Source organism: Diceros bicornis, chromosome 14 (genome assembly GCF_020826845.1).
Source record: "Diceros bicornis minor isolate mBicDic1 chromosome 14, mDicBic1.mat.cur, whole genome shotgun sequence".
Lineage (NCBI taxonomy): Eukaryota > Metazoa > Chordata > Mammalia > Perissodactyla > Rhinocerotidae > Diceros > Diceros bicornis.
Genome location: NC_080753.1, coordinates 9,038,493 through 9,064,017, shown reverse-complemented (window position 1 = coordinate 9,064,017; position 25,525 = coordinate 9,038,493). Strand labels below are relative to the sequence as shown.

At 36.9% G+C, this 25,525-nt stretch overlaps 1 protein-coding gene across 9 annotated transcripts in view; it reads right to left on the bottom strand.

The window, feature by feature from the left end:
- The window catches only part of KHDRBS2 (KH RNA binding domain containing, signal transduction associated 2), a 552,762-nt gene that overhangs the window by 191,644 nt on the left and 335,593 nt on the right, over nucleotides 1-25,525 (bottom strand). The window contains exon 7 of one of the 9 annotated variants that reach the window (XM_058554091.1): nucleotides 127-1,036. The exons of 7 other annotated variants lie outside the window; for them this stretch is intronic. In XM_058554091.1, coding sequence (XP_058410074.1) covers nucleotides 890-1,036 — 147 coding nt within the window. In that variant the 3' untranslated portion in view covers nucleotides 127-889. Of the gene's footprint in view, nucleotides 1-126; nucleotides 1,037-19,712; nucleotides 23,129-25,525 lie in introns of those variants that run through there. One more of the 9 variants, XM_058554089.1, reaches the window with a different exon arrangement.

The window sequence follows — 25,525 nt, the reverse complement described above, 5'->3', positions numbered from 1 at the left end:
TGGAGTGTTGGAGGAGGTCATCAAGAAGATGTGACCGCCAGTTGACCTGCGAGCTGGACGGGGGCAATTGGAGGCTCCCTACCCCCTCCCCGTCCTTAGAATGTATGTCCCGCTTGCCCTCCCCCCTCCTCAGAAGCTGCTCCAAGGATACAGTCTTGAGATAGTAATGTGGTGATGAGATTCCTTGGACTGAGTACATGACTGAACCCAGTCAAGGTTCCCTGCCTACATGACTGAACCCAGTTAAAACCTCGATATAAACTTTCAATATTCTGGTGGGTGGGTGCCAAGTTCTACTTGTCTTGCAGCCGCCCAAGACAAGCCTCGTAAGTAAGTTCCCTGGCTTATTAAACCTGCCACCTACCCCTCTGGGGTGGTCTGCCTCTTTCTTCGTTTCTCCCTGCCCTCCGTGCACGGCGGCTACTTTCAGATTCACCCGAGAAGCTCCTGGGGAGGTTGCGAAGCAACAAAAGCCTCCTTTATTTTTACTTTTTTGCAACAATCACTTACTTATTTTTACCCAGGGCAGATGACTGAGTTTGAAGGGAGTTCCCTAAATCTTTATAAACCTGTTTAAATGTCTCATGGTTTTAATTTACCTGAAAATAGAAGAATATTGTGGGGTATGATGAAAAGCTTATATGACGGTTGCTTTATTTTGAAAGATAATTGTGAAGTATTTCTTAGTTTATAGGTAAGTTTTATTTTGGAGAGCCTTTGCTTCTTAGGTTTTTGGAAGAAGAAAATAGATTTAGAAGATAGATTTCGAAGGTTTCTTACCAGGTTACTGAGTTAGTGTATAGTTTTGTAAAACCATCATATTTTTTTCTTCTGCTTTTCCCGAGGTGTCCAGGTGTATTTTCTGTTAAGACTTCAGTAGTAGTGACTTTTAAGACTTGCAGGTACTTAAAGAGGTGAAGACACGCTCCTGGGACTGCTGGAGGTGGAGAGGGCCAGCAATACAATGCAGCAGTGCTGTCAGTCCTGCACTTTCACACATGCTGCTGCCAGAACATCTTGGGAAGACACAGCTTTTCTGTCCAGAATATGAGAACAACTGTAAGAGGCAAGTCCCTGGCCTTCTTCAAATATCATGCTGATGAGCACAACTCCCACCTTGCGTTGGGACACATTTAATAACGTAATATAGCAATTCCAGTAATGATAATAGTGCCGAATAGACTTTCATTAGCCTTCCTGGAGGTACCCCCCCTTTTTTTTCTTTAAGACTCATGGATTCCAGTAATTTTCTAAATTATATCTCAGAAATATACGGAGAAAACATATGCCGGATAAGTCTCAGATATAATAGCACCCTCATTCTTTCAACTTAGGCATCGAAATGATTACATAAATTGACCAAAAAGAATTTCAAAATGTGATTTTCACTATATAGGTTAAAAGAATGATTAAACCTTTCTCTTAAATTTCCATGACTCTTTAATGATGTTCCCTTTTGCATAAGTCATCAACTTAATTATAACCATAGCTTAAAAATTGTCACAAATGATCCGCTAGCATTCATAAGGAATAAGTGTGGATAGTGAAGGAATAAAAAAATCAAGGCTGGCCTCATAGCCTTCTTTTCTTTTCATGTCTCTTCAAAATAATCTTCTCTGGATTCTGATAGAATCTATAATCAATCTTTCCATGGATAATGTAAAGTGTAACTATTTATTACATATTTAAAAAATAACAATGGAAATCATCACAACATTTTTAGGAAAAAGCCATGTTAGTGCCATACTGATCTTGCTGCCAGAGTGAACCCAGTGACTTATATACACAGAACTTCCCTTTGTAGCTTCTGGAATTGATCAAACAGTGTGATCTCATAAACCTCAAGCAGGGCAATGCTGATGTGATTATAAATCATTTGTGGCAAGTCCTGTCCTCTGTAATACTCTGAAATTCTTGGTATCCAATAACCTCCTTCATTAAAAGATAGAGTACAACATGATGTGGATTTTTCACTGACAGTAAATGGGGCACTTCTATAAATATGACAAATCTATTCAACTTGCTAAATGCATTATTTAAACTTTATATTATGTTATGTCATAGTATGATACAATATGTCATATTATAATATATCATATCACATTATAATTGTATAACATCTGAAAAATTCTAGAGTCAACAAATACTCATAGGTCAAGTAACATAGACTCATCATGAAGAATTAAATGCATTCAAGACTGGCATCATGGCATGGGTTTAAATTAACCATATTGTCAAATAACCCAACCTGTTTGGTTGAATTTTCTATCTTTGACACCAAGAAACAAGTACTTCAGAGGCACTTATTCCTACTCCCTATTCTACATTCCCTTTAATAATTTGTATTTAAGAGATTTAATAATTTACTTCCAAGAATCTTTGTTGCATTTAAAAAACAAAAATCAATATAATATAATCCAACATTTTTGTTTCTTTATGATCTGAAAAGTCTAAATTTACTCAAAAGGGAATATATTACTCTATATTGAATCTTATTATTTCATTTTCTATTTATATCAACTGAGCAATTTAGAATCTGGCATAATTTAGATTACTATTTTTCAATATTCGTTTTTTTTGGCATAATATAGATTGTTTACTATTTTTCAGTATTAGTTTTTTTCTACATACTACCTTCAACATCTACCCTATAACTTTGAATTTTAGCTAAAATTTTTATTTTTGACCCCTATAAAAACGTAACCACTTGAAATTTTATGGAAAGGCATGCATTTACACTATTTTATTGCCCTATACAGTAGCAAGACCATCTCTTACCTAACAAACAACAATAGCTTCCTGGGAAAAAAATGTTTGCAAACAATATATCAAATAAAGGGTTAATATCCTAAATATGTAAACTCATACAACTCAATAGAAGAAAAACAAATCATCCAATAAAAAAATGGGCAAAGGACCTGAACAGACATTTTTCCAAAGAAGATATATGAGAGATTGACAGGTACATGAAAAGATGCTCAACATCACTAGTTATTAGGGAAACGCAAATTAAAACCACAATGAGATATCACTTCACTCTTGTTAGAATGGCCACCATCAAAAAGACAAGAGATAACAAATGCTGGCATGGATGTGGAGAAAAGGGAACCCTTGTGCACTGTTGGTGGGATTGTAAATTGGTACAGCCACTATGGAAAACAGTATAGAGGATCCTCAAAAAACAAAAAATATTCCACTTCTGGGTATTTTGTATCAGGATACAAAAACACTAACTCAAAAATTATCTGCACCCCTCCGTTCATAGCTGCATTATTTAAAATAGCCAAGACATGGCGACAACTTAAGTGTCCATTGACAGATGAATGGATAAAGAAGTTGTGGTATAAATATACAATGAAATATTACTCAGCCATAAAAAATGAGGAAATCCTACCATTTGCAACAACATGGATGGACCTTGAAGGCATTATGCTAAGTGAAACTAGACAGAGAAAGACAAATACTGTATGATCTCACTTACATGTGGAATCTAAAAAACAACAACAAACAAATTCATAGAAAAATAAATCAGACTTATGGTTACCAGAGGTGGAGGATGGGGGATGGGGGACAGGAGGAAGTTGGTCAAAAGGAACAAACTTCCAGTTATATGATATGTAAGTACTAAGGATGTAATGTACAACATGATGACAATAGTTAGCCCCCACTGCTGTATGATATATAGGGAAGTTGTTAGGAGAGTTAATCCTAAGAGTTTTCATCACAAGAAGAAAAATTTTTTTCTTTTTTCTTCTTTTCTTTTTATTGTATCTATATGAGATGATGGATGCTTGCTGAAGCTATTATGATAATAATTCCACAATATATGCAAATCAAGCCATCATGCTATACGTCTTAAACTTATACAATGATGTATGTCAATTATTGCTCATTAAAACTGAAAAAGAAACACAATTGTTTCCTATCTTACTGTATCAGTTTTACTATGTGCTGGCCATATGAACTTCCTAAAGGTAAAATTTTGCTTTCCTTTTACTGAAGTCTACAAAGAAATAAAATTTTCCCCAATTATTGTTGGTCTGTAACTAAGGAAATCAGTACATACAAAAATTTGAGATTAAGTTTTCATATTCAAAATGTATCTTCTCTAAATTATGAACTCTATAATGTTATATATAACAGCTAGTTTCTATATAAGAGTTGTGTATTGGCCAGATTCTCTAGGGATATATTCAAGTGATATAATCTATCTGATCAATATTCAACTCATTGAATAGTTGCATATACATTGTAATGTATAAATATTAAATTATGTCTAGATGTGTATAAAGACTAAAAAAACAGAGAAAAAATAAAAGTTATTTCCACGGATGAGAAATTCAGTGAAAGCTTTTGTATATATTAGACCTAAACATGAGGGACAAAATATATATTTTTTAATTATATAGGTGAGCAGATATAAAAATAAAAGAATTCCTCAGGAGCCTCAGATGATTAGAAAGCGTGATTCCAGAAAAGTTAAAAAGCTTTGTGGCCAAAGTTTTTCCTCAGAATATCTACTTACCCATGCTGCCTAATGCCTGATTTTTAATAGCTGCACACATCCCTGGAGCAGGAGATATAGTATTTTCATTTAGCAGTAAAAAAGTGAAAAAAAACCCCCACAAAATGCAAGAACTCCTTTTAGGACGTCACATTAGTGGGTAAGTAGGAAGAAAATCCATCTAACAGAGAAAACCAATAGAAATATTTATGAGTGAAATTGAAAAGAAAAAGTCTCCCCAGACAAGGTTTGGGCCTATATTCATTATATCAATTGGCCCAAAGCCCCTTAAGCTAAAAATTTGTTTAAGTCGTCCTGCTTGGTGGTGCTCCCACAAGCCTGCGAGGTATGAACGTATACACCTTTGGACTTTAAACATAGGTCTCAATGTCATTCCAAGGATTCTGGGCTCACACTTCATTAAACACATGTGAGAATAAGCCATCATGAGTATGAATCAACATAAACATCAAAGTACAGCGTAATATTCAGAAAGACCGCACCTATCAGAATCACAGAAAGGATGCCCATGTGTGTTTAATGTGTTAATATAAATAGAAGAGGGTAATTGAGAAGAAGAGGCAAGAGGCAATACAATTTGACTGAATTGAAATATAGAATTTTTATAAGTTAAAGATATATTAATTAAAACAAATCAAATACCAGACTAAATAAAGTAAACTGGAAGAAAGATCTGAGAAACTACACACATTCCTGCAAATGAGAGGAGCAAGAGACAGTATTTAAGAGACAAAGAGAAGAGAATGAGCAAGTTCCATGTACTATAATCAGTGTTTGAGAATGACATAACAGATAGAATGAGAAACGGAAATTTTTGAAATTACAAGAGCTTCTAGAATTGATGGAAAATGCTAGTCCACAAATTTAGTAAACCTTAAACATCTAAAGTAGAATAAGTAAAAATAAATACCACTTAGACACGTCATAGTAAAAACAGTAGTACATCAAAGATAAAGAGACTGTCTTAAAAGCAACCAGAGACAAACAGATTCTCTACAAGCAAAGATTAGAGTCAAGGCTGACTTCTCAATAACAATAGTAGAACAAGTTATTCATCTTCAACATAATGAGAGAAAATATTTGGCGACCTAGAATTCTATATCCAGTGAAAATACCATTCAGTGATTCAGTGAACAAGGGCAAAATGAAAACATTTTAGACAGATAAAAACTGAGAGAATTATTATTAACAGACTGACAAAATGAGTTTTAAAAAATGTATTTTAGACAGGAGAAAATTTATCCAAAGAAGAAGGTTTGAGAGCAAGAAAACATGATTAAGCCAGGAAAAAGGAAACAAATGGATAAATCCAAAGAAAAAATGGTATAAATAATAATAAATTCAATTCAATAAATTCAATCTCTAAATTCAGGAATAAACTGAAAAATTACTGGATGATAGCATACGATTTGAGAGGAACACTGGAATTAATTCGTTTTGCGTTCGTTGTGTTATTCAGGAAGAGGATTAAAATATAGATAGATTGTATGTTTTGTTAAGTTTAAATGTAACACACACAAGTCCAGATTTACGGGCCCAAAGAATCTTCAGACAAATTATTAGAATTAGTAAGAAATTTCATGATATTGCTGGAGATGATACTAATACACCAAATTTAATTAAATTGCTATACAAAATTAAACATTTAGAAAAGTTACATTAATAATTATTAAAAATTCATCATGTATTGAAGCAAGAAAAAATATGAGACACCAAAGCCTAAAATATATGAAAGACATATAGAAAAACATGAAACTTTTTGAAGGGAATTAAGGAAGAGCTAAATAAATAGAGAGATACGCCATGTACAAAGATAGGGAACACAATCTCATAAAGACGTTAATTCCTCCCCAAATAATATATCGATTCCATTTATGTGAAGGAAAACAGGACCAGGGGAATCTACGATGGTCATGAGGAGGAAGAGGAAATAAGAGGCCTTGCATGACCAGATATCAGGATTTAATTAACAAGCTATGAAAATTAAGTTGGTGTTATATAGGTTTGCAGAAAGAAAAATAGCGACTGGAGAGCTTGGAAATTGATCTGCACATATATAAAAGTCTGACGTATAAAAGAGCTGGTGCTGCACACTTGTGGGGAAAGAACAGACTACTCAATGTATTGCACTGATTGAATTGGTAATCCATGAGGAGAAAAAAATGAAACCTAAATCTCTGCAGACACCATACATAAAACCCGTTCCTGGTGAATTAATGTGGAAGGAAACACGATACCTTTTTAAAAGAAAACTTATGGGAAGACTTTTATTACCTCAGAATAAGAAAGGATTTCTTATATAAAACACAAAAATCACATTCTGTTAGAGGAAAACTGATCAATTATACCACATTTAAAGAAAAACCTATATTCACCAAACATCATAAAAGAGACTGAAAAGATGAACCACAGACCAGGAGATGATTTAAAAAACAAACATATATGACAAAAGGTTAATATCTAGAATATATCAAGAACTCTTACAAATAAATATGCAAAAGACAACACAGTAGAAAAGCAGGCAAAAGTCATGTAAGCGTTTCCCAAAAGAGAAAACAGTGACAGCCAATAAATATATGAAAATATAACAAATCTCATTAGTAATCGTAAAAATGCAAATTAAAACCACAATAAAATTTGATTTCGCATTTGATTAGTTGGCAAGAATGTGGAGTAATAAGGACTATAATAATACACTAGGTAATTTAGCGTATCTGCTTCAAACAACAATTTATCTCAAAAAGTTGAACATTCTCATTCCCTGTGGCCTAACACCAGGAAGCAAGCCCAAGAATGTTCATGGCAGTATGGTTCAGAAAAGCAAAAAATGAGAAACTATCCAAATGTTTATACAAAACAAAATGGATTTTTTAAATTTTGGTATATTTTTTAGTGAAAATGAACAAGCTACAGCTACCTGAACCAGTATCAATAAACCTTAAAATTAAGAATTATGCGTAACTCTGAGTCCCTTTTTATTAAGTTTAAAAAGAAAACTAAACAATACATTGTTTTGAGATACACATATAAATGATAAAAAAAAGCAAAGTGATGATTGTCATTTAGTTCAGGATATTATATCTGAGGGGGATATTGGGGGGATATGATTGGAAAGGGAGGCTTCAGAACGGTAATATTTTAGTTTTTAATCTTGTGTGTTTTATGTGTGTTTATTTTATGAATATTATTATTCTTTAAACTGTACATAATAATGATATAAACTCTCATATGCATGAAACTTTTCACAGCAATAAAGAATAATGAAAGCAACTGTTAGGATAATGGGATTATTGCATTTTTAATTTTTGAAAATTGCCTTTGGTTATATAATATTGTTTTTATATTAAATGCTAGAGGAATTGACTCATTTGTAGGACAATTTTCAGATAAGAAATAGTAACTAACATTCATCACACATAGGCACAAAGTATAACTTCCATAACAACGTCTTCACCAAAAATAAATGCTAAGAAGTAATTTTTTCTAAGATATCTAATATTTGACACCTTTTTTCACAAAGTGCCTCATTTACAACCTTTGTCAATATTGTATAATTCATCCTGATTAAACAGAATAGCTAGCAAACCAAACACAGAAGTAGTCTCTAATTTAGATCAGGAATTAATCGATGTTATTTAGCCCCCTCCTACCTAAATGTGTATACTTTTCTCCTCCTTTTCCACCAAAGCCAGTAATTACTACTAAGCAAATGCTTGATTTATCTAATCAATCACCGGTCAATATTTGCTTAGGTGCCTACTTATTCTTTGTGTCTCCACCACAAAGTTGACCCTGGTAGAGAAAGCTGTCCTACAAGAATACACAGCTCAACACACAGGTGCCAAGATGAGCACTTCATCTGCATGAGTCTGAAAGATCAGTGAGGAGAGCGAACGGGTCTGAAGGGGCACATCTGAACCGCCGAGGAAACGAGGCGGAGGCTGACCTAGATGTGTATGGCACAGCCTCCCCACCGCACCCCCATCTCGTGTGGGCCAGGAGTCTAGTCAGAACCCCTGATGCCACAATTTAAAAGCCTCCTGGCATTTCTTACATGTGTCTATCCCCCCGCAGGAATTCCACATCTCTCTTCAGCTGTTTGGCTAGACTGATAAAAGTCATTCACCTAACTGATTTTTTTATTGATCACTTATTATTTGCAAAACAATGTAGGAAATAAACCAGAAAAGCCCAGGACTGTCCTCAGTGGGGCTTGCAATCTAGCAGAAGAGAGAGGCAAACGTGTAATTAACTACATTAAAGGCAGACTGAACCAAGCATTGCTTTTTAAGGGATTAGTTAAGGAATGGCAGTGCGAATTCTGAGCTGGGGACCCGAAAGATTGAGTAGATCCTGTTGTGTGTAAATGTGTGTGTATGTGAGTGTGTGTGTGTGCATTTGAAAGGCAGAAAGAATTACGTTCATAATAAAGGCAGGGAGATGTGAAAAAGCATAATGTCCTGGGGTAGTAAACAGATCAGGCTGCAGCTACGGTTTATGAAGTCAGGATGTGGGGGAAAACGATGCCGGAAGTCACGCTTGCCCGTGAACACCTAGTTCCAGAGTAAACAAAAACGTCTTGCAATATCATCTGCAGTGCAGGTGCCAATAAACGAAGTCCTTTCAATCTGTTTCACTCAGACCCCACTCTTGCCTGAAGGTGACGCTCTTCAGAAATCATACAATCTACACTGTCAGGACTGATTCAGGCTTAACGCTGAGAAATCGGTTGCAGTTACATCTCTATCCCTGCCTGTCTTTCACAGACCAGAGGGAGCCTTGAGCCTTGAACAGGGAACTTACCACATTTCCATGAAGGGTTACATCCGTCCTGCTATTGAATTGTGTCATGACTCTAACATGTCATTAAAATCAAGCTGCTAACAGGCATCAAGCACAAATAGGACTTTTCACCCTCTCTTGTCAACCTGATAATTATTTTACTCTCCAGGCCCATAATAGTTAATTTTACATTACTTTATTTCTGACGTTAAATTAGTATATTTGGTTATAACTTTCCAAATCTAAATTTAACTATAATCACCTTATGATATTTATTTCTTAGGTTATTATATTCTTTTTTTCTCATTGGCTGCACAGTTCTGATTTTTCCTGCTGATCCTCTGTGAAGTTGGGGTACTCTTAAAAGACTCAGGTCTATTCCCCTCAGATGTAGAAAAAAATGCCAGACAGGAAGACATTATTTATTTATTTGTTTGTATATGTGGAGTATCCTAGAGCTGGAGTAGTTGACAAATAAATGACCAACTTGAAAGATGAGGTTTTGTAACCTGTTCCAATTTCTCACTTTACGGCCTTCGAACCATTACCTTGAAATTCAGTTGTTCCCTCTCTGCCTTACTGATTGCTGAAGTCTCTAAGTGGCCTTAATGTCAAACGTAGGGTGCTAAATTTTATAACAAGATCAATTTCCACAACATTTTTACTGCCAAATACATTTTTTAAAGGATGCATTAAATTTGAGTCTGTCTGAAGCACTTGTTTCCAGAAGAAAACAAGCAGTGCGCTTATGTGAATATTTATCTGACAGTAGCTTACAATACTGGATTATTACAAATGGCAGGGACACAGCACAACCAGTGAGGTGACCACAGGAGAATTTATCATCAGAAGTAGGTAGATTTATAGAAGATTGGTATTACTGTACCTACATTCTCCTAAAAAAAAAATTAGAATCCAAGCTCATTTATCATTTAGCAAGACACTCACCTGCACAGCGTGCCTCTAGCACCCACCCTTCAGAAGCTCTGCTGAAATGAGATTGTTTTTCTTTAATGGTATTCAGATGTTGGTGAGCAATTTGACTGTGTGCTGTATCACACATGTATTTTTAAAGAAAAAGGGCGGGAGGGGCTTGAAATGAATAAAATTCTATGCAAACCACCATCTCTGAGGACTGATGGAGTAAATTTGATATGGTTTTATGTAACGTTTTATCCTTTCCCTTTGGCATGCAGCTCCTATGAGAAAAGGTGCGGCCTCAGGTAATTCACACAAGCTAAAATTCCAGGGTCTTTTTGTCACCACTGCAGAAACATGTTCCTTGTAAATTTGATTCTAATATCTGTCATGAGATAAATATAAAATACAGTGGATGCTACACAGAAGGCGGGGGGAGGGGGACAGCAACCTATGGCCCATGGGCCAAATCCCGCCCTGCCACCTGTTTTGGAAGTAAAGTTTTGTTGGAACATAGTCACTGGCACTCATTTGCGTATTGTGTATGGCTGCTTTTGTGCTACAATGGCCAAGTTGAGTAGTCTTGACAGAAACTGTATTTCCCACAAAGCCAAAAATGTTTACTTTCTGGCCCTCCACAGGAGAAGTTTGCTGACTTCTGCATTGGACCACCAGTCTCGAATACTCTCTAGATGTCCTGGAACTGATCCCCTTGAAGGACCAGAATGAACAGGAAGAACGGTAGGGAGCCAGAAGGGATGGAAATGCCTAGAAAATATATTGGGATAAAGACAATTCCACAATTTCTATAGAGTGAGTTTTAAATGCTTTCCTGGGAGGGCAAATATAAAATTCAATGGAGGATATATGAAATAAAGAGAATCTTTCTAGTAATCAGAAAGTCCTGCTTTTCTTCCCTCTGCCTTACCTGCATTGCCTTTGGGCCTTGTGCTTCCCTCCTTGACTCAGCCCCTGTCCATCCCCTCAAGGTGTTACAGCTCACCCAGACCCACACTGCTCCCCCAGGGGCTGCAGAGGTCCTGCAAACAGAGAAGTCATTTCTGACACACAATAAAAACTACAAAACCAAACAAAACAAAAAACTTGTTCCTCGCTATTATGCAACCAGAGCAAGGGCTAAAATTGCCTTTGACAGATGGGTGCCTCTAAAAAAAAAATAGTGTAAAAACCACTGTGTTATAGTGATAATATGTTTAAAACATAGAAAGTGGTTCAAGCATTTGGCTGAAAAGAAATCTTTAGTCATTATATGGCTACATTATTTCTCTGATAGTAAAAAAATCAACATCATTGTTCACTTCTAAATCTTTCTTTAATCTCATTTGAAGTTGGCAGTCTTCATAAACAATTGTCTAAAATGTTTCCTAACTGAAGGTTCTATCACGACGTAGATAAATTGAAAAACAAGATTTACAGTAAAAAGAAGTGTGATAAAGAAATAAATTTGAGGGTGGGAGAAATGGGGGAGATGGTACAAACTCAAGGGGTCAAAACTCCCACCTATAAGATAAACAAGATCTGGAGATCTATTGCACAGCATGGTGATTATAATTAACAGTACTGTATTATATATTTGAAAGTTAAGACAGTAGATTTTAAATGTTATCATCACACACCAAAAAAATTGTAATTATGTGAGGGGATGGAGGTCTTAACTAACCTTATTGTGATACTAATCATTTTGCAATATATACATGTATCTAATGAACATACTGTACTTCATATACCTACATATGTTATATGTCAAAAGTATCTCAATAAAGATGATAAAAAAGAAAATAATTCCATTTTTATAATTTTTTTAAAAACACAAATATTTTCTAGAATAAACTATTTTCAAGCAAAAAAGAAATAATAGTAAATAACATTCTATTTTTAGATGACCTAAAATATTTTGCACTATGACGAGAATTCTGGAATTAGTGCCAGAGTGTGGTCTCATTAATTTACTGTATCTTCCACAACGTGTCCCACTGTCCTTCTTTTCTATCCCACTACTATTTAGGATATCACATAAGCTTTCAATGGCACTTCCTGCCTCTGGTGTCTACCTGCCTCAGTCCTTGCTGACATGCACAGCCACATTAATCCGTGGATCTCGGAAACGTTCAGCCAGTCCCCACTAACAATCAACTTAATGATTAAATTCTCTTCCAGGCATTTTTTCCACAACCGACTTTATATTATGCTGCCCCAATTCATCTTTCAAGCCTCCCCCACCCCACAAGTCCTCGTTTTTATTTGTTCATTATAGACTAGGTAGATTTACTAGGTGTTTCCTTGAAATATTTCACTCATTTCTTTTCTATTCGTATCAATTTCAACTACCTGTCCAGATGATATTTTCGCTGGTTTCTCCAGAGACAGCAGGGCAGGGTGGATTGGAGCCAGACTGCGTGTTTTGAAATCCCAGCTCTGCTGCTTGTTACTTGGATGATGTTGGCTCAGCTACTAGATCCCTCCCTGCGTGTAAGCTTCCTAAGAAAGTAATAGTACTTAACTCATACAGGTGTAAAGAGGATAACTTGAGTCTATGCGTGTAAAGCGCTTAGGCAAGATCTGCCACGTGTGAAGTACTTTATTGTTATAGCTCAGAGGCTGTGAGCACCGCCCTTGGACCCTTACTTACGAACACTTGCTCGGATGCTAACCGGCTAGGTAACTTTGGGCATACCATTTACCCTCTTTATCTATCTATCTATCTATCTATCTATCTATCTATCTATCTATCTATCTATCTATCTATCTATCTATCTATCTATCTATTTGGTGAGGAAGATTAGCCCTGGGCTAACATCCATGCCAATCCTCCTCTTTTTGCTGAGGAAGACTGACCCTGAGCCAACATCCGTGCCCATCTTCCTCCACTTCATATGGGATGCCGCCACAGCCATGGCTTGACAAGTGGTGTGTCGGTGCGCACCCGGGGTCCGAATCCGGGCCGCCGCAGTGGAGCACGTGCACTTAACCGCTGCGCCACCGGGCTGGCCCCACCACTTACTCTCTTTAAGCCTCAGTTTCCTCTATTGTAAAAAGGGAATAATATCAACATAATAAAGTTGTTGTAAAAATTAAATGCTGAAGGTAAAGAACTCTGCATAGTGTCTAGCTCATAATAAATACTTAATTGTATTAGTTGCTTCTATTATCAGTATCATTGTTACTACTATTGTTTTTTTTTTTACTACTTTTAATATTCTAAACTTCCACAGAACTTGAGTATGCATCTAACTGCCCCAGTCTTTTCTATCCTGACCCTTATACAGTTGAAGATTATTGGTTGCTTTTCCCTTAAATTTCTATATTTTCACTGTGAGCTAATCAGTTCTCTGACCTTTCTAAGTGGAAGCAAATCAAATAAAAAATATTACATATATGTTTAGTTTAATAGGATTTCCAGTAGGTGTCATAACTACTTTATACCCAGTTTGCGAAGTAGGTCAGGAAGATATCAGCATGTATATAACAACGAAGTCTTTTTTTTCTTTATAATTTTATTTTATTTTATTTATTTATTAATTTTTTAGGGCGAGGAAGATTGGCTCTGAGCTAAACGTCTGTTGCCAATCTTCCTCTTTTTGCTTGAGTAAGATTGTCCCTGAACTAACATCTGTGCCAATCTTCCTCTATTTTGTTTGTGGGATGCCACCACAGAGTGGTGTGTAGGTCGGTGCCCAGGACCCAAACCCGCAAATCCAGGGCCACCGAAACAGAGCGTGGGAACCCAACTACTACACCACTGGGCCGACGCCTAATAATGAAGTCTTGAGTCCACCTCACAAATTATTCTCTGTCCTGAACCTGTGAGCTTTGTTTTTTGTCCAAGTGTCTTGCTCTTTTAAAGCCAAGAGCTTTGCTTTTTACATCTTTATATCCAACAAGTGTTAGTTTTGAAGACTGATCTGTCTGGCTCTGCTATCAGACGGGTGACTGACAGATTTATCTAATTCTTTGACCTCAAAATTCCTTAATTGGAAAACAAGGATTACATCTGTCACCTTTTATTATTGTTGTGAGATTATGTATGAAAAAGCTCTAACATATAACAGACACTTAATGAAGGTGACCACCGTTTTTTGTAACTCATTGCAGCTCTCTGCGAGTCAGCATGATACAGAATGGGCATTCGATAAATGCTAAGATGAATTGAATCAAATAGCACAATATATTTTAATATACTAAGAATTATAAAGTTTCTGCTAACTGTATTGGCTATATAAAGTTAGGATTTTTCTCTCTTGCTCATTTAGTTTATTTTTATTCTTGGTCATAATCTCATTTGAAAATGAAACAGTTAATAGTAAGTAAGCTTATAAAACTAAAGTACTTATCTTCATCTTCTCATAATATTATGTACGTAAAATTAAGTTGGAATTTTATCCTTTAGGCAACAGGGAGAGATTGATGTATTTAACAAAGGAGTGACATGAAGAAGTTAGCATTTTAGGAAAAGTAATCTGAATTTAGCATTTGAAACAAAGCAAAGAAAGAACCAAAAGATGACTTTTAGATTTCTGAGGTTCAACTGAACAGAAGCAGACAAATCAAGAGGAATCCTAACGTGGGAGATATTGACGAATGGTTTAGAGCATGGGTGCAGGAAGAGAGGTTTGAATGGAAAGGTCCGAAAATAACTAGACACTTCCAAACAAATAGGTCAAAAGGGAGAATCAAGTTTGAGACCCTTTTGGAGATGACAGCTGAAAATGTGGTGTTATGACAGCCCAGTAAGAAGCTTAGAGTAGAAAAAAAGGGAATACAGCTGGATGAAACTTGTTAGTTTTGGAAGGAATTTTAATGGAGATTGTTTTCTCAGAGGAAGGGCATTTGGTAGATTTATTTGGGGGTATTTGCTGCCTAAGTTACACAAGAAAACTATCATACTCTGTTGTCTAAATTTTAAGAGTATACTTTCTTATGTAAAAGAAAATCTTAAATGAGATCTAGATATGAAGTGAAATATATTTTTGTTTCATTATATTTAGAGCTTTATGTGTGTAATTCTGTTCTATAGTTTATTGCTTAAAATGTTTTAACTCACATTTGACATGTAAAACAGAATAGACTCTTTTGCTAAAAATCTGGTTTCAAACACAGAAGTCAGTTCCTGCTTAATGAGTAAGTACTTTTTTACCTGCTAAATCCCCAGAGATATCTCCTAAAACCTTTTCCTACCTCCAGGGTATGTTTGCTACATTACAGTAAACTATACTCCTGTCTTTACAATCGCAACTCCTTGCTGCTGGGGACATTCTTAGAAAGAAGTAAGAGAGAAGATGGGAAAGGATATTCTTACATGACTCCCTGTTTCCAAGAAGGAACTACTCTGATAAGTAAAGGAAAACTAGCCCCCCTACCTTTTGTTTATATATTGCTCTTGGAAAATATTTGTTTCTTTCACCATCTGAGTAACTAAAAAAGTAAAATAGAGAAGGTGTGTGTGTGTGTGTGTGTGTGTGTCTTCTAGAAGGCTTCAGGTTTCTGACTAGGGAAGACAGGATAACAAGAGAAATTTGAGTTCCATAAACCTCACTGGCAGATCTGCTCAGGGTAAGGACTCACACACTTTCATATGTCATCCTCTCAGCCTACTCCCTATAAATTTTAGAAAAGCTTGAAACTCAGCTCAACACAGGTGCCAGGTGATGAGAAGACACATGAGCGAGTGCATCTGCACCTTTTCCCCTCTCCTTGTAATATCCATTAGAAAAAGCAGCGCAAGGACAGTCAGGAAACCTATGGCTGGCACTACCAGCTGTGTGACTTCAGTTCAGTCACTTCTTTTCTGAACCTTAATTTCTCAAATATCAAAATAAAGCAGTGGACTGGACAAAGACAAGACCCTTTATAACATCCAAAAGTGCACTACGGTCTTTTGCATTCAGGGTACTCTACATAAATGATGGCGTGAGGCAGGTGAGGTATATTAGATTATGTTCAACTCTCTCTACAGATGTGAGACACAGTGGGAGAGCAGGAAAGAGCGTGTGATGAAGTTCAGCTGATGACAGGCAGAGTACTGGGAATTCTGAAGTCACAAGTGCCATCAGCTCTAACTGTAACCCAAAGAGGTTTTGGTGCAGTGCAACCATCTGGCTTGGACAGCTGCCCCAATGGCTTGGCTAAGGAATATTCCTAACCTTTAAGCTTAGTTGACTTAATTTGTCCATTTGGGAAAATCTGCTATACTGTATTTCTACTAGAATTGCACCAGTATGGAAGTGGCACAACAGTTAACAGCCGGAATGGCTCAGGCATCAACCAATCAGATCTGAAGTCTGACCAAGCAGAATGAACACCAACTGGTGCTCTGTAATGATGCAGACCAGCTGTGGATGCCAGTTTCTGTTTTGGCTGGATATTTATTTTTCTGCAAAGGCATAAATTCCAGCTGTATTATTTAATAAAAAATATTGCAATATAAGTGACCACTAGAAATTACGACATGGGCCGAAATGATAGCAAAGGGCACTGACTTTTATTTTCCAGTAGTTATATCTAGTATTGCTATGCAGAGGAAGAACAGCAAGAACAAAAAGCAAAATCTCTCTCACACTCTATGACACAAAATCCCCCTTATTCATATCACGTGAGCTTGTTGTTTTAAATTTTTTCTTACACCAAGAAGAGAAAAAAACGGGGCAGATTTCGAGTGTATTCATAGAGGTTGAAAAGAAGCAAGACAAGATCACCTGAAAAGAATGAATTGCTCATCCTCCAGCATCCTAAACCGCTATCCAGCACTCACACCCGTTGCATCTGCAGCCCTCCAGCTCTGTTAATGTCACGACAGTGAAAAGTAGAGGGCAACTCACTTACATGGGTGTTTATTAGCCAGAGGTTCTGCAGATGAATGAACGAAGAGACACGAAGCAATGTGTAAAACTAAAAAAACCCACCTGTGGCGTATTCTCTACTTTGTTTCTAAGAAATACAAAGCAGAAGCGTCAAATGAGCGTCCTTCCTGTATCCCTCCTCTGCTAGATTGGTCCATAATATGGTTTCATATAAAGGGAAAGTACAGTTTCCATCTTCAATAATGAAGAGAAATTGTCTTAATCCAAAAATTGAGATTATTAAAAGTTTTGCAAATATCATCTGTAGCTTCCCCAGTAAAAGATTATGGCTCATAAGATATCACAGAAAATAATCACAAAGAGCTGTGTCTGATGGAAAGACTCAGCAGCCACTATTTTCCACTGAATGGGGAATCCACAGCGGGAAGAGGGCCAAAGCGTGGACAAGGACTCAATCCTATTTCACTATTCCTATCGGGCTTTCTGCAAAAACCGTGGACAATCTAACAAGCTAGGTAAGTTGTATTTAACTAAGTTTTCTTTGTCAGAAAATTATAAGGGCGGTGTTGGCAAAACACATAGAGCAATGCTTTTCAACCAGCAAAAGAAAAAACGAAAATTAGGATTCTTAGGTATGATATGTCACCTCTTACAGGGTCTCAATTTTTCAGTGGGGATACAATCGTCAAAATCGCAGTCAGCTCCGAAGAAAAAAATGATATGAAAACTATTAATTTGTACCCAGCACAGCTTTTTAAGAACACACCTATAGAAATAAATTAGGGCTCAACTCACTTTAATTATTAATCCTTAGGCTACATGTATGAACCAAAGATAGAAAATAATATAACCTAAAATATAATGTTAAAAACAAAAGAAAGGTAGAATTCCCTAAGGCTGAGGTGGAAATTTCAGGCATTTTTGCCACCCCTCTCCTCTCCACGTCTACAGCACACATAGCAAAAAGGTTGTGGCATTTTTAACCCCCGGCTGAGCCAAGAGGAAACTTTAAAATACTTCATGATATAATATTTTCCATCAGCTAACACTCATCTCAAAAAGGTACAGAGAGAAAACCTATTTTCATCCCTATAAATGTTACAAAAGATGTTAGTCATCATAATTATTATAAGGCACAGGTTTGGCTACAATCCTGAGTGGTGTGGCCAATAGAAGAATCTGCCTCTGTTCTAAAACGACTTAAAAATCTAAAACATAATGCTAGAAGAAGGGAGGTTTATTCAAGCGTCAGCTTCAGAAGAAAAATTTACACAATTTTTAAAGATGGAGTCTTATATTATTTGGGGAAATAATTTAATACTTTAGTAGTATTATTAACGCCCATCCTATAGTTTCAAAAAATATTTCATTAACCTCACATGTTTTGGTTATTTTCAATATTAGTTACATTTCAAAAAACAAAATCCTACAATGCATTCTGGTAAATTAGTCTCTACTAAGAGGAGACTAGAGCATGAAATTCAAGCAAGAATGTTCAACGGAATACAAATAACTAATCTAGAAACTCTAATAAAGGTCTCCCTTCGTTGGGTGAAGGCTCTTGGCTATTACACAGAAAACCACCCCACGGGGCTCCCCTCTAAATGCATTATAGATCAGGTTCATAATCTTTCCTTCCACAAAAATGGCACGAGAATTGATTTCAATTATCATTTAATACTTATTTCCCTCTCTTGTCAAAAAATGTTCCATACACATGAAATTGAAGGTTGGCAGCCTGAACTCATTTATGGAACTTTTAAGGACTATTGATCTACCAGTGAATTTTCTAGTTCTCTCATTGTTACTGGAAGGATGCCTCAGAGTCTGAATTAGATGACAGGATAGCCTGGAATGCTGATAGGCTTAGTTAAGACTAATGGAAAGAAGAGCTTCCCAAAACATTTGTCAAGATGAATTGTATCAATTAGGTTAACGTGATTGGCCACATGAGAGATTGGCCAAAATCTCTCATGTAGCACTGAACTGACATCTCTTCTTGCTTTGTTGTGCCCCATACACCTCCTTGATGTCTGGGTATTGACTGTTGGGAAAAAAAATGAAGTAATTTAAAAATAAACGGGACCTATGTCTTTGGGAACTGGAAACTATTTTGTGCACCTGAGGGTTTTTTGTTTTTATGCTACACCAACACACAAGCTACAAGACAGTGTTTATTTAAGCATATATTTATGTTGTCAGTATGTTTTTATAGTGTGATGTTCTGATGGACAGTTCCAGAAGTTGTGTGCCTTTACCTGCACATTTAATTCTCCCACACAACCTTTGTTAAAAGGACAGCATCTCCACAAGGAATAGCATACTTACCATCAGTACCACGTGGTTATAGCTAAGCAGAGCCAAACAGACTTTCAGTACTGGAAAGAAACTAAAGTTACACAGTCAGTTTTTTCTTTAAAGGATACCCACCCCACCCCTCAGACCCTTCATATACACTTTCCTATCAATGTTGCCACTGTTTTCCTCTACTGGGCATCCAGAGTTTGTGGGTCCTGCGGATGATACAATTTTGCATTCTATCTTTAAGAAAACGGTTACAAAATTATGAATATAAATCAGGTGTGAAAGTGAGTATTCATTTTGAATAAGAAAAGTAATCACGACCAATTGCAAAAGTTTAAAAGCTGAAAATACAAAAACATCAAAAATCCAGAAAATGATATAGTACTTTTATTAACTAACTTCCTGATACACCCCTATACTATTTTTTCCTATTTTTTGAAGGCATAATTTTTGATCATCTCCAATATGACAATGATTTTATAATATTTTCTATAGAGAGGAGAGGAAATTCAGTTTTTTTCTCTAGCATGGTTGATAGAAAGTTTTGTTATTATTGGTAGTTTTGGAAAGTTTCTTTAGTTTCACAATTCATTACCGTTTATGTTGTAGGCTGTTAGGATTACCGTCAAATCTGGGGACACCTCTATCACGTTTCTTTTTTTTTTATTTTTTTTGAATAAATGATTCCACTTGTTTTATTCAGTGGCGAACAAAGACAGAGCTATCATAGTAAGAAATAAAGATCTAATTTTTGTACGACGTATGTAGTACTTATAGATCACTTTTTATGTGTCAAGTTTCTTTCATAGCTGAGCTGAATGATACGGAAGACTTTCCAACAGAATAGATCTGGCCCAATACAATTCAAACCTTGTTCCTCCATCACCAACCACACACTTCCAGCACCAGTGCCAGAGGCAGAGTTCACAATCAAAGAGCAGTCAGACCTCCGTCCATGAATACTTGTGTCATGACACTGGTGAGAAGGGAAGAGCACTCCTGGAATCATTTCTCCAACAGAATGTTAGCAAATACCTAAATCATACAAATAAAAATATTCCACTAAACCCAAATTAAATGAATCTCCAACACAAACTCTCCTTAGCAGGATCTCGCAAACAGCCTTGCCCACTCTAATACCACCTGACCAAGGGGAAGTGTGACAGGTGGAGAAGTGACCTCAACTGATTGCAGGTAAAATACCTTACTTTTGCAATAAAGAGATATGATCCTGTGAGCATGTTGAGGCTCCTCCCAGAGCCTTGGAAAGGAGCTTCTTTAGCATCAATGTCAATCCTTCACTGCCCACCCCTCCCCATCTACAAACATATCTTGGAATGAGCCTTGATTGCTTTCTCTTACTTCTCTCACAGCCACTTGTCATCAGACCCCATTGTTTCCAACTTCAGGGTTATCTCTGGCCTTGAAACTTTCAATCCCATTCCTATGCTCATAGCCAAGGCCACATCTCAGTAAGCCTCATTATTGTTGATCCCCTAAATCTTCTCTTCTTTCTTCTGTCTATTCTCCAATCTACCCTAAACCACTGAGAATTATAAAATCTCCCCAAACCTTAGTTTATCTTCTGTTCAAAAACCTTCAGGTGGCATTTTTTCACAACCAGTGAAGTTATAACCTCAGCCTTGGAGGTCATCTGTGATCCCATATTATTTCCACTGCTGTCTTAAGTGAACTGTTTCCCCAAGTTCTTCTCCCAGTTTCTTTAGATGTGCCTTGAAAGGTCCGTCTTCTTGCCTTCCCACTTATCATCCCTTTTGCGTGGAGCTTCTTCCCTCTTCTCACTATTTCTTGAAGTTATACTTATTCATGGTCTGCTCTTGCTGTTTTCCTTAGCCTCTTAGAAGTTTTCTAAAACACCCACAGCAATAATGATAACTCCCTTTACTCGAGCAGGTATAGTCTCCATTTGACACTTAATATATGCTCTGTTGTAATGTCATTCACTTCATATTTATATAAAATATGTGTATGCATGAAAGTGTGCAAATGTATAATGTCTTTCCAACAATATCATAAGTAGGTTCAATTCAACTGCTATTATCAAGAACTTTACTTAGAAGTGCAAAGATAAAATAAATTTAAGAAACACTTTCTGCTTTTAGGATGTTTAAATCTTGTAAGTGGGAGAAGATAAGAGCAAAAATTACTTCTAATAGAAGGTAGAGAAGATAAGAGCCCTATATCGCAATTACAGTACTATATGCTAATTGTTTGATTCTCTGTCTCTCCCACTAGATGGCATGCTTTTGAGAGCAGAGGCAGTGTCTCCTTAATCACAGATTTTATATTTCCAGCACCTAGTTTCTGGAGGTATTGAGTGCTCTGTCGTTAGAGGTGTTCATGCAGGGGCTGGGAGATGTCCTAAATATTGTTAAGGGGATTCAAACACTGACTAGTGGTCTGGATGAGAGGCATGAAGTACAAATGATCTGTATGTATGTGTGTGAGTTCTCTGAGACAAGTACTATGCAGGATATTTTATGGTGACAAAGATACAGAGGTTTTGCAGACAGAAAACTGGGTGCAAGTCTCAATTCCAAGCTTCAGTGTCCTCATCTACTAAAATGATTCATCAGTAACTTGTTGGTGGTGTTATCATGAGATTAAGTGAATTAATATACAGTGACTGAACCCCAGTAGGTATTCAGAAGTTTAAGTTTTAGTTCACTCTCTTTTCATTTATGATCCACTGATTGAGCTGATCAGCTTCATAGTTGTTGCGTGGGAGTTTTTTAAAAATCTACTTTTCCATTCCCCAAATCTACTTCAATCATGATGACGGATCTGTAAAATGTATATATATTCTTCTTAGCAAAAGGTCAGCAAAAAGAAGCTTTAAAATATTTAAAGTATGGATTAAGATGTGTAACAAACTAAAATTCACATTTTTCTTTTAAAACTCGGCTAACACAAATGATGGTTTTAAACAGCATTTACAGTAAGCTGTTTCTTCTCAGGCAAGGAGCAAGGAGTGGATTTGATTACCTATATACATTCTGTGTAGTCAGAAACTCAATGCTGGGACTCGGCAGGGGGGAAAGAAGTCTGAAGAGCGAATTGCCTCCAAGTGTCCTTTATAATAAAGGGAAACTTTTCCAAGAAATTTTATCTGAAAGTTAAGACCTCCTCTGAGATTTTCGCCATCAACCCAGCCTGGTGCTATTATTTTGTTACTGAGACACTTAAACTTCTGTTTTTCTTACCGCGTGCAGAGGAATCAATAGTTTAAAATCAGAACAGAGAGTAGAGGCTCTCGAGTGTTAATCTGGGTTTGGTATTGAGACTTCAAAGATTGCTTTCAGCAGCTTCTCAGTCATGTATTCAACTTTGTATGACTCAATGGATTGTTTTTAGGAAAAAAGTTAAAATATGACATATGACAGGTTTTAATAACATATGACATAAAAGAGTTCTATAAAACAGCATCTATTTTTTCCTGTAATCAACAGTACGTTATTGTAGATATATTTTGTGATATCTGCCAAGTTCATAATATCTTCTCCATCCCTAGAAACTAGTTCTCCCCATATTATCCTAGGGGTTGGGTCCCCAATAACCATGTTTATTTTGTGTGAGCTTCCCTCCTACACTCCCCTCACCATTGGTGGCTGATGAGTGGTAGATCCCAGATCCAATTTCCAGAAACTCCCGCCCAGTAGTCATAGCTGACTGGTGTTAGACACCTGACAAGCCTGGGTGAACCCGATTCTCTCGCCGGGGGATCTAGATTTGGACTCAGAGACAGCCAGCCAGTCAGCATCTGTAGGTGACGAGAACCACAGATGTAAACGTGACAGCCCTACGTTGGTCATATTTCACCAAGACCTGATGGCATTCCTATTATTGGACTTCATGACTCTATATTCATATAACACCCTCCCCCAGGTTCGTTTGTTTGTTTACTTATTTATTACTAAAAGAAGATAAAATTGCTTGTGCTATTTGCAATCAATGATGCCCAGTTATTTCACCAAAAGTAGGTAAATGTCTATGACTTCCATGGGTTCATAGCTTATCCCAGGCAGAAATTAAAGAATATTATACACAATGAAATTTTATACAATAGTTACTTTTTGTTGAATTTCTATAATGTTCTAGGCACTTATGTGTGTTTCTAAGCGCTTGTGAATATTTATTTCTAATATTCAGTGCAGTCTTGTGAGGCTGAATTGATTAGCCCATTATATAGAAGGGAAATCCAAGCCTCGGAATGTTTATAAAGTACTAGCTGGTGACAAAGCTGGAATTCACACCTTGGGATGCTGCTGTCTGATTCACAACTCAAGTCCTGTCCACCCAGCAACACAACAGACTTTCCTAAAGACAAGACACCTTCAACAGGATCTCAGGCTGAACTTCCAACTCCCCTTGGGGTACTCCTCCTCTCAATAAATGACACCTCAATTTAACCCCGTCGATCAGTCCAGGGATCAGTGTAACGTTCACTCCACAAAAAGTCACAGAAATTATCCTTTACTCCTTTTTTTCCCACACATTTTACATCTATTCCATCATCAAATCATTTTCACAGTACACTCAGAATCTGCCCTCCTCTCAACCCCTCTTAGCCATCATGTTGTCAGTGGGGGATACTGCAGTGAGTTACTCACCAGTCTCCCCGTTTCCACTCTTGCGCCCCCCCCCATATTCTCTTCTCCGTGATGTAGGCAGAATAAACCTTTTAAAACATGAATCTGATCACGTCACTTGCCTGCCTGAAACTTTCCAATAGCAGCAGGAATTGGCCTCTCCACCCCTTGACCTTGTCTACTACCCCCCTCCCACATGCTGCTCCAGCTTCCGTGTCCTCCTTGCTGATCCCCAAATGTTTCAAGCAGGTTCCATTTCAGGGCATTGATCTTGCCGCTTCCTTTAGCTGGGATGCTCTCTGCAGAGGCAGCCCCTTGGCCTGGACCCTTGCTTCTCTTGGGCATTTGCTGAAGTCTCCACTTCAGAGAGGCCTTCCCTAACTGCCCATTTTAAGGCAGTGCCCTCCCTCCGTCTCTCTCCAGAGCACTTATCTCCACCTGGCGTTACCTCATTCATTCATTTATATATGTCTGTTTTCTGTCTCCTCCTACTAAAATGTCAGCTTTATGAAAGCAGGCATCTGGTCTGTTTTGTTCACAGCTATATCTCCAGGACCTTCAGAACAGTGCCTGAAATAAGATGGAGGCTCAGTAAATGACTGAGTGAATGAATAAAAGGGATTCAATAACATCTAAGTAAAAAATTCAGATCACATGGCTTTAAGTATTTTCTTTTACTTATTCTAAGAACCACTCCCCCTCTTGGATTTCTCCTTCAGGGTATTACCCTTTTCACCCATGTTCCTATAAACTCTTTAGACTTTTGCAGCTTACTCTTATTTGTGTTGTATCCCAGTAATTTATTCACTGTAAATTGGAATGCTTGTGAAAGGCTGCAGTGTTTTTGTGGCTATATGAAAGGCTATGATGTTTCGCCAACCTTGTTCTCTTTCATAGTGCCCTGTGTGCCCTGGAAATTCTCTGATTAATAACAATGTTGACCACTATTATCTGAAAAGCTTTTCTCACTCTTTTAATTTTTGAAATAAGATCTGACTATTTAAGCCTCTATCTGGAAGAGAAAAACACCGTGGTGGCAAGGTACATAAAGATGGCAGAGCTAGAAGATTTCTCAGAGATAAGAAAAGAATGATCCCATCATCCTTGTCTTGGATTTTTAATTCATTCATTGAACAAGCACTTGTTTTGTACACACCATGTCTCAGGAAGAGATTGCAGAACCAGGACTAGGCTCTGCGTTTCCTGATATGTGGCTTGTTTACAGGGTAGAATATGTTTTCTGCTTCCAATTTTTCAATTGGCTAAGATTTTAAATATTGATACATGTATAATAGATACTTTAGATGAACAGATTTCACCTTTTTCAGTAGAAATAGATTTCTAAACAATAATTTTTCTTTGCTCTTGCAGATACTAGTCAATGTTTCAGATTTAAGCAGCAACATTATTCCTAAAAACTAACACACTCTAAGCATTAACATATTCTTAATGACACCTATCGACTAGATTCACTTTATTTTAGGATTAGTTTTGCTTGGTTATTAACCAGTCCATAAAACATTTATGTTTTGAGTGCCCAGTGTGTGACAGTAACTGTCCTTGAAGAG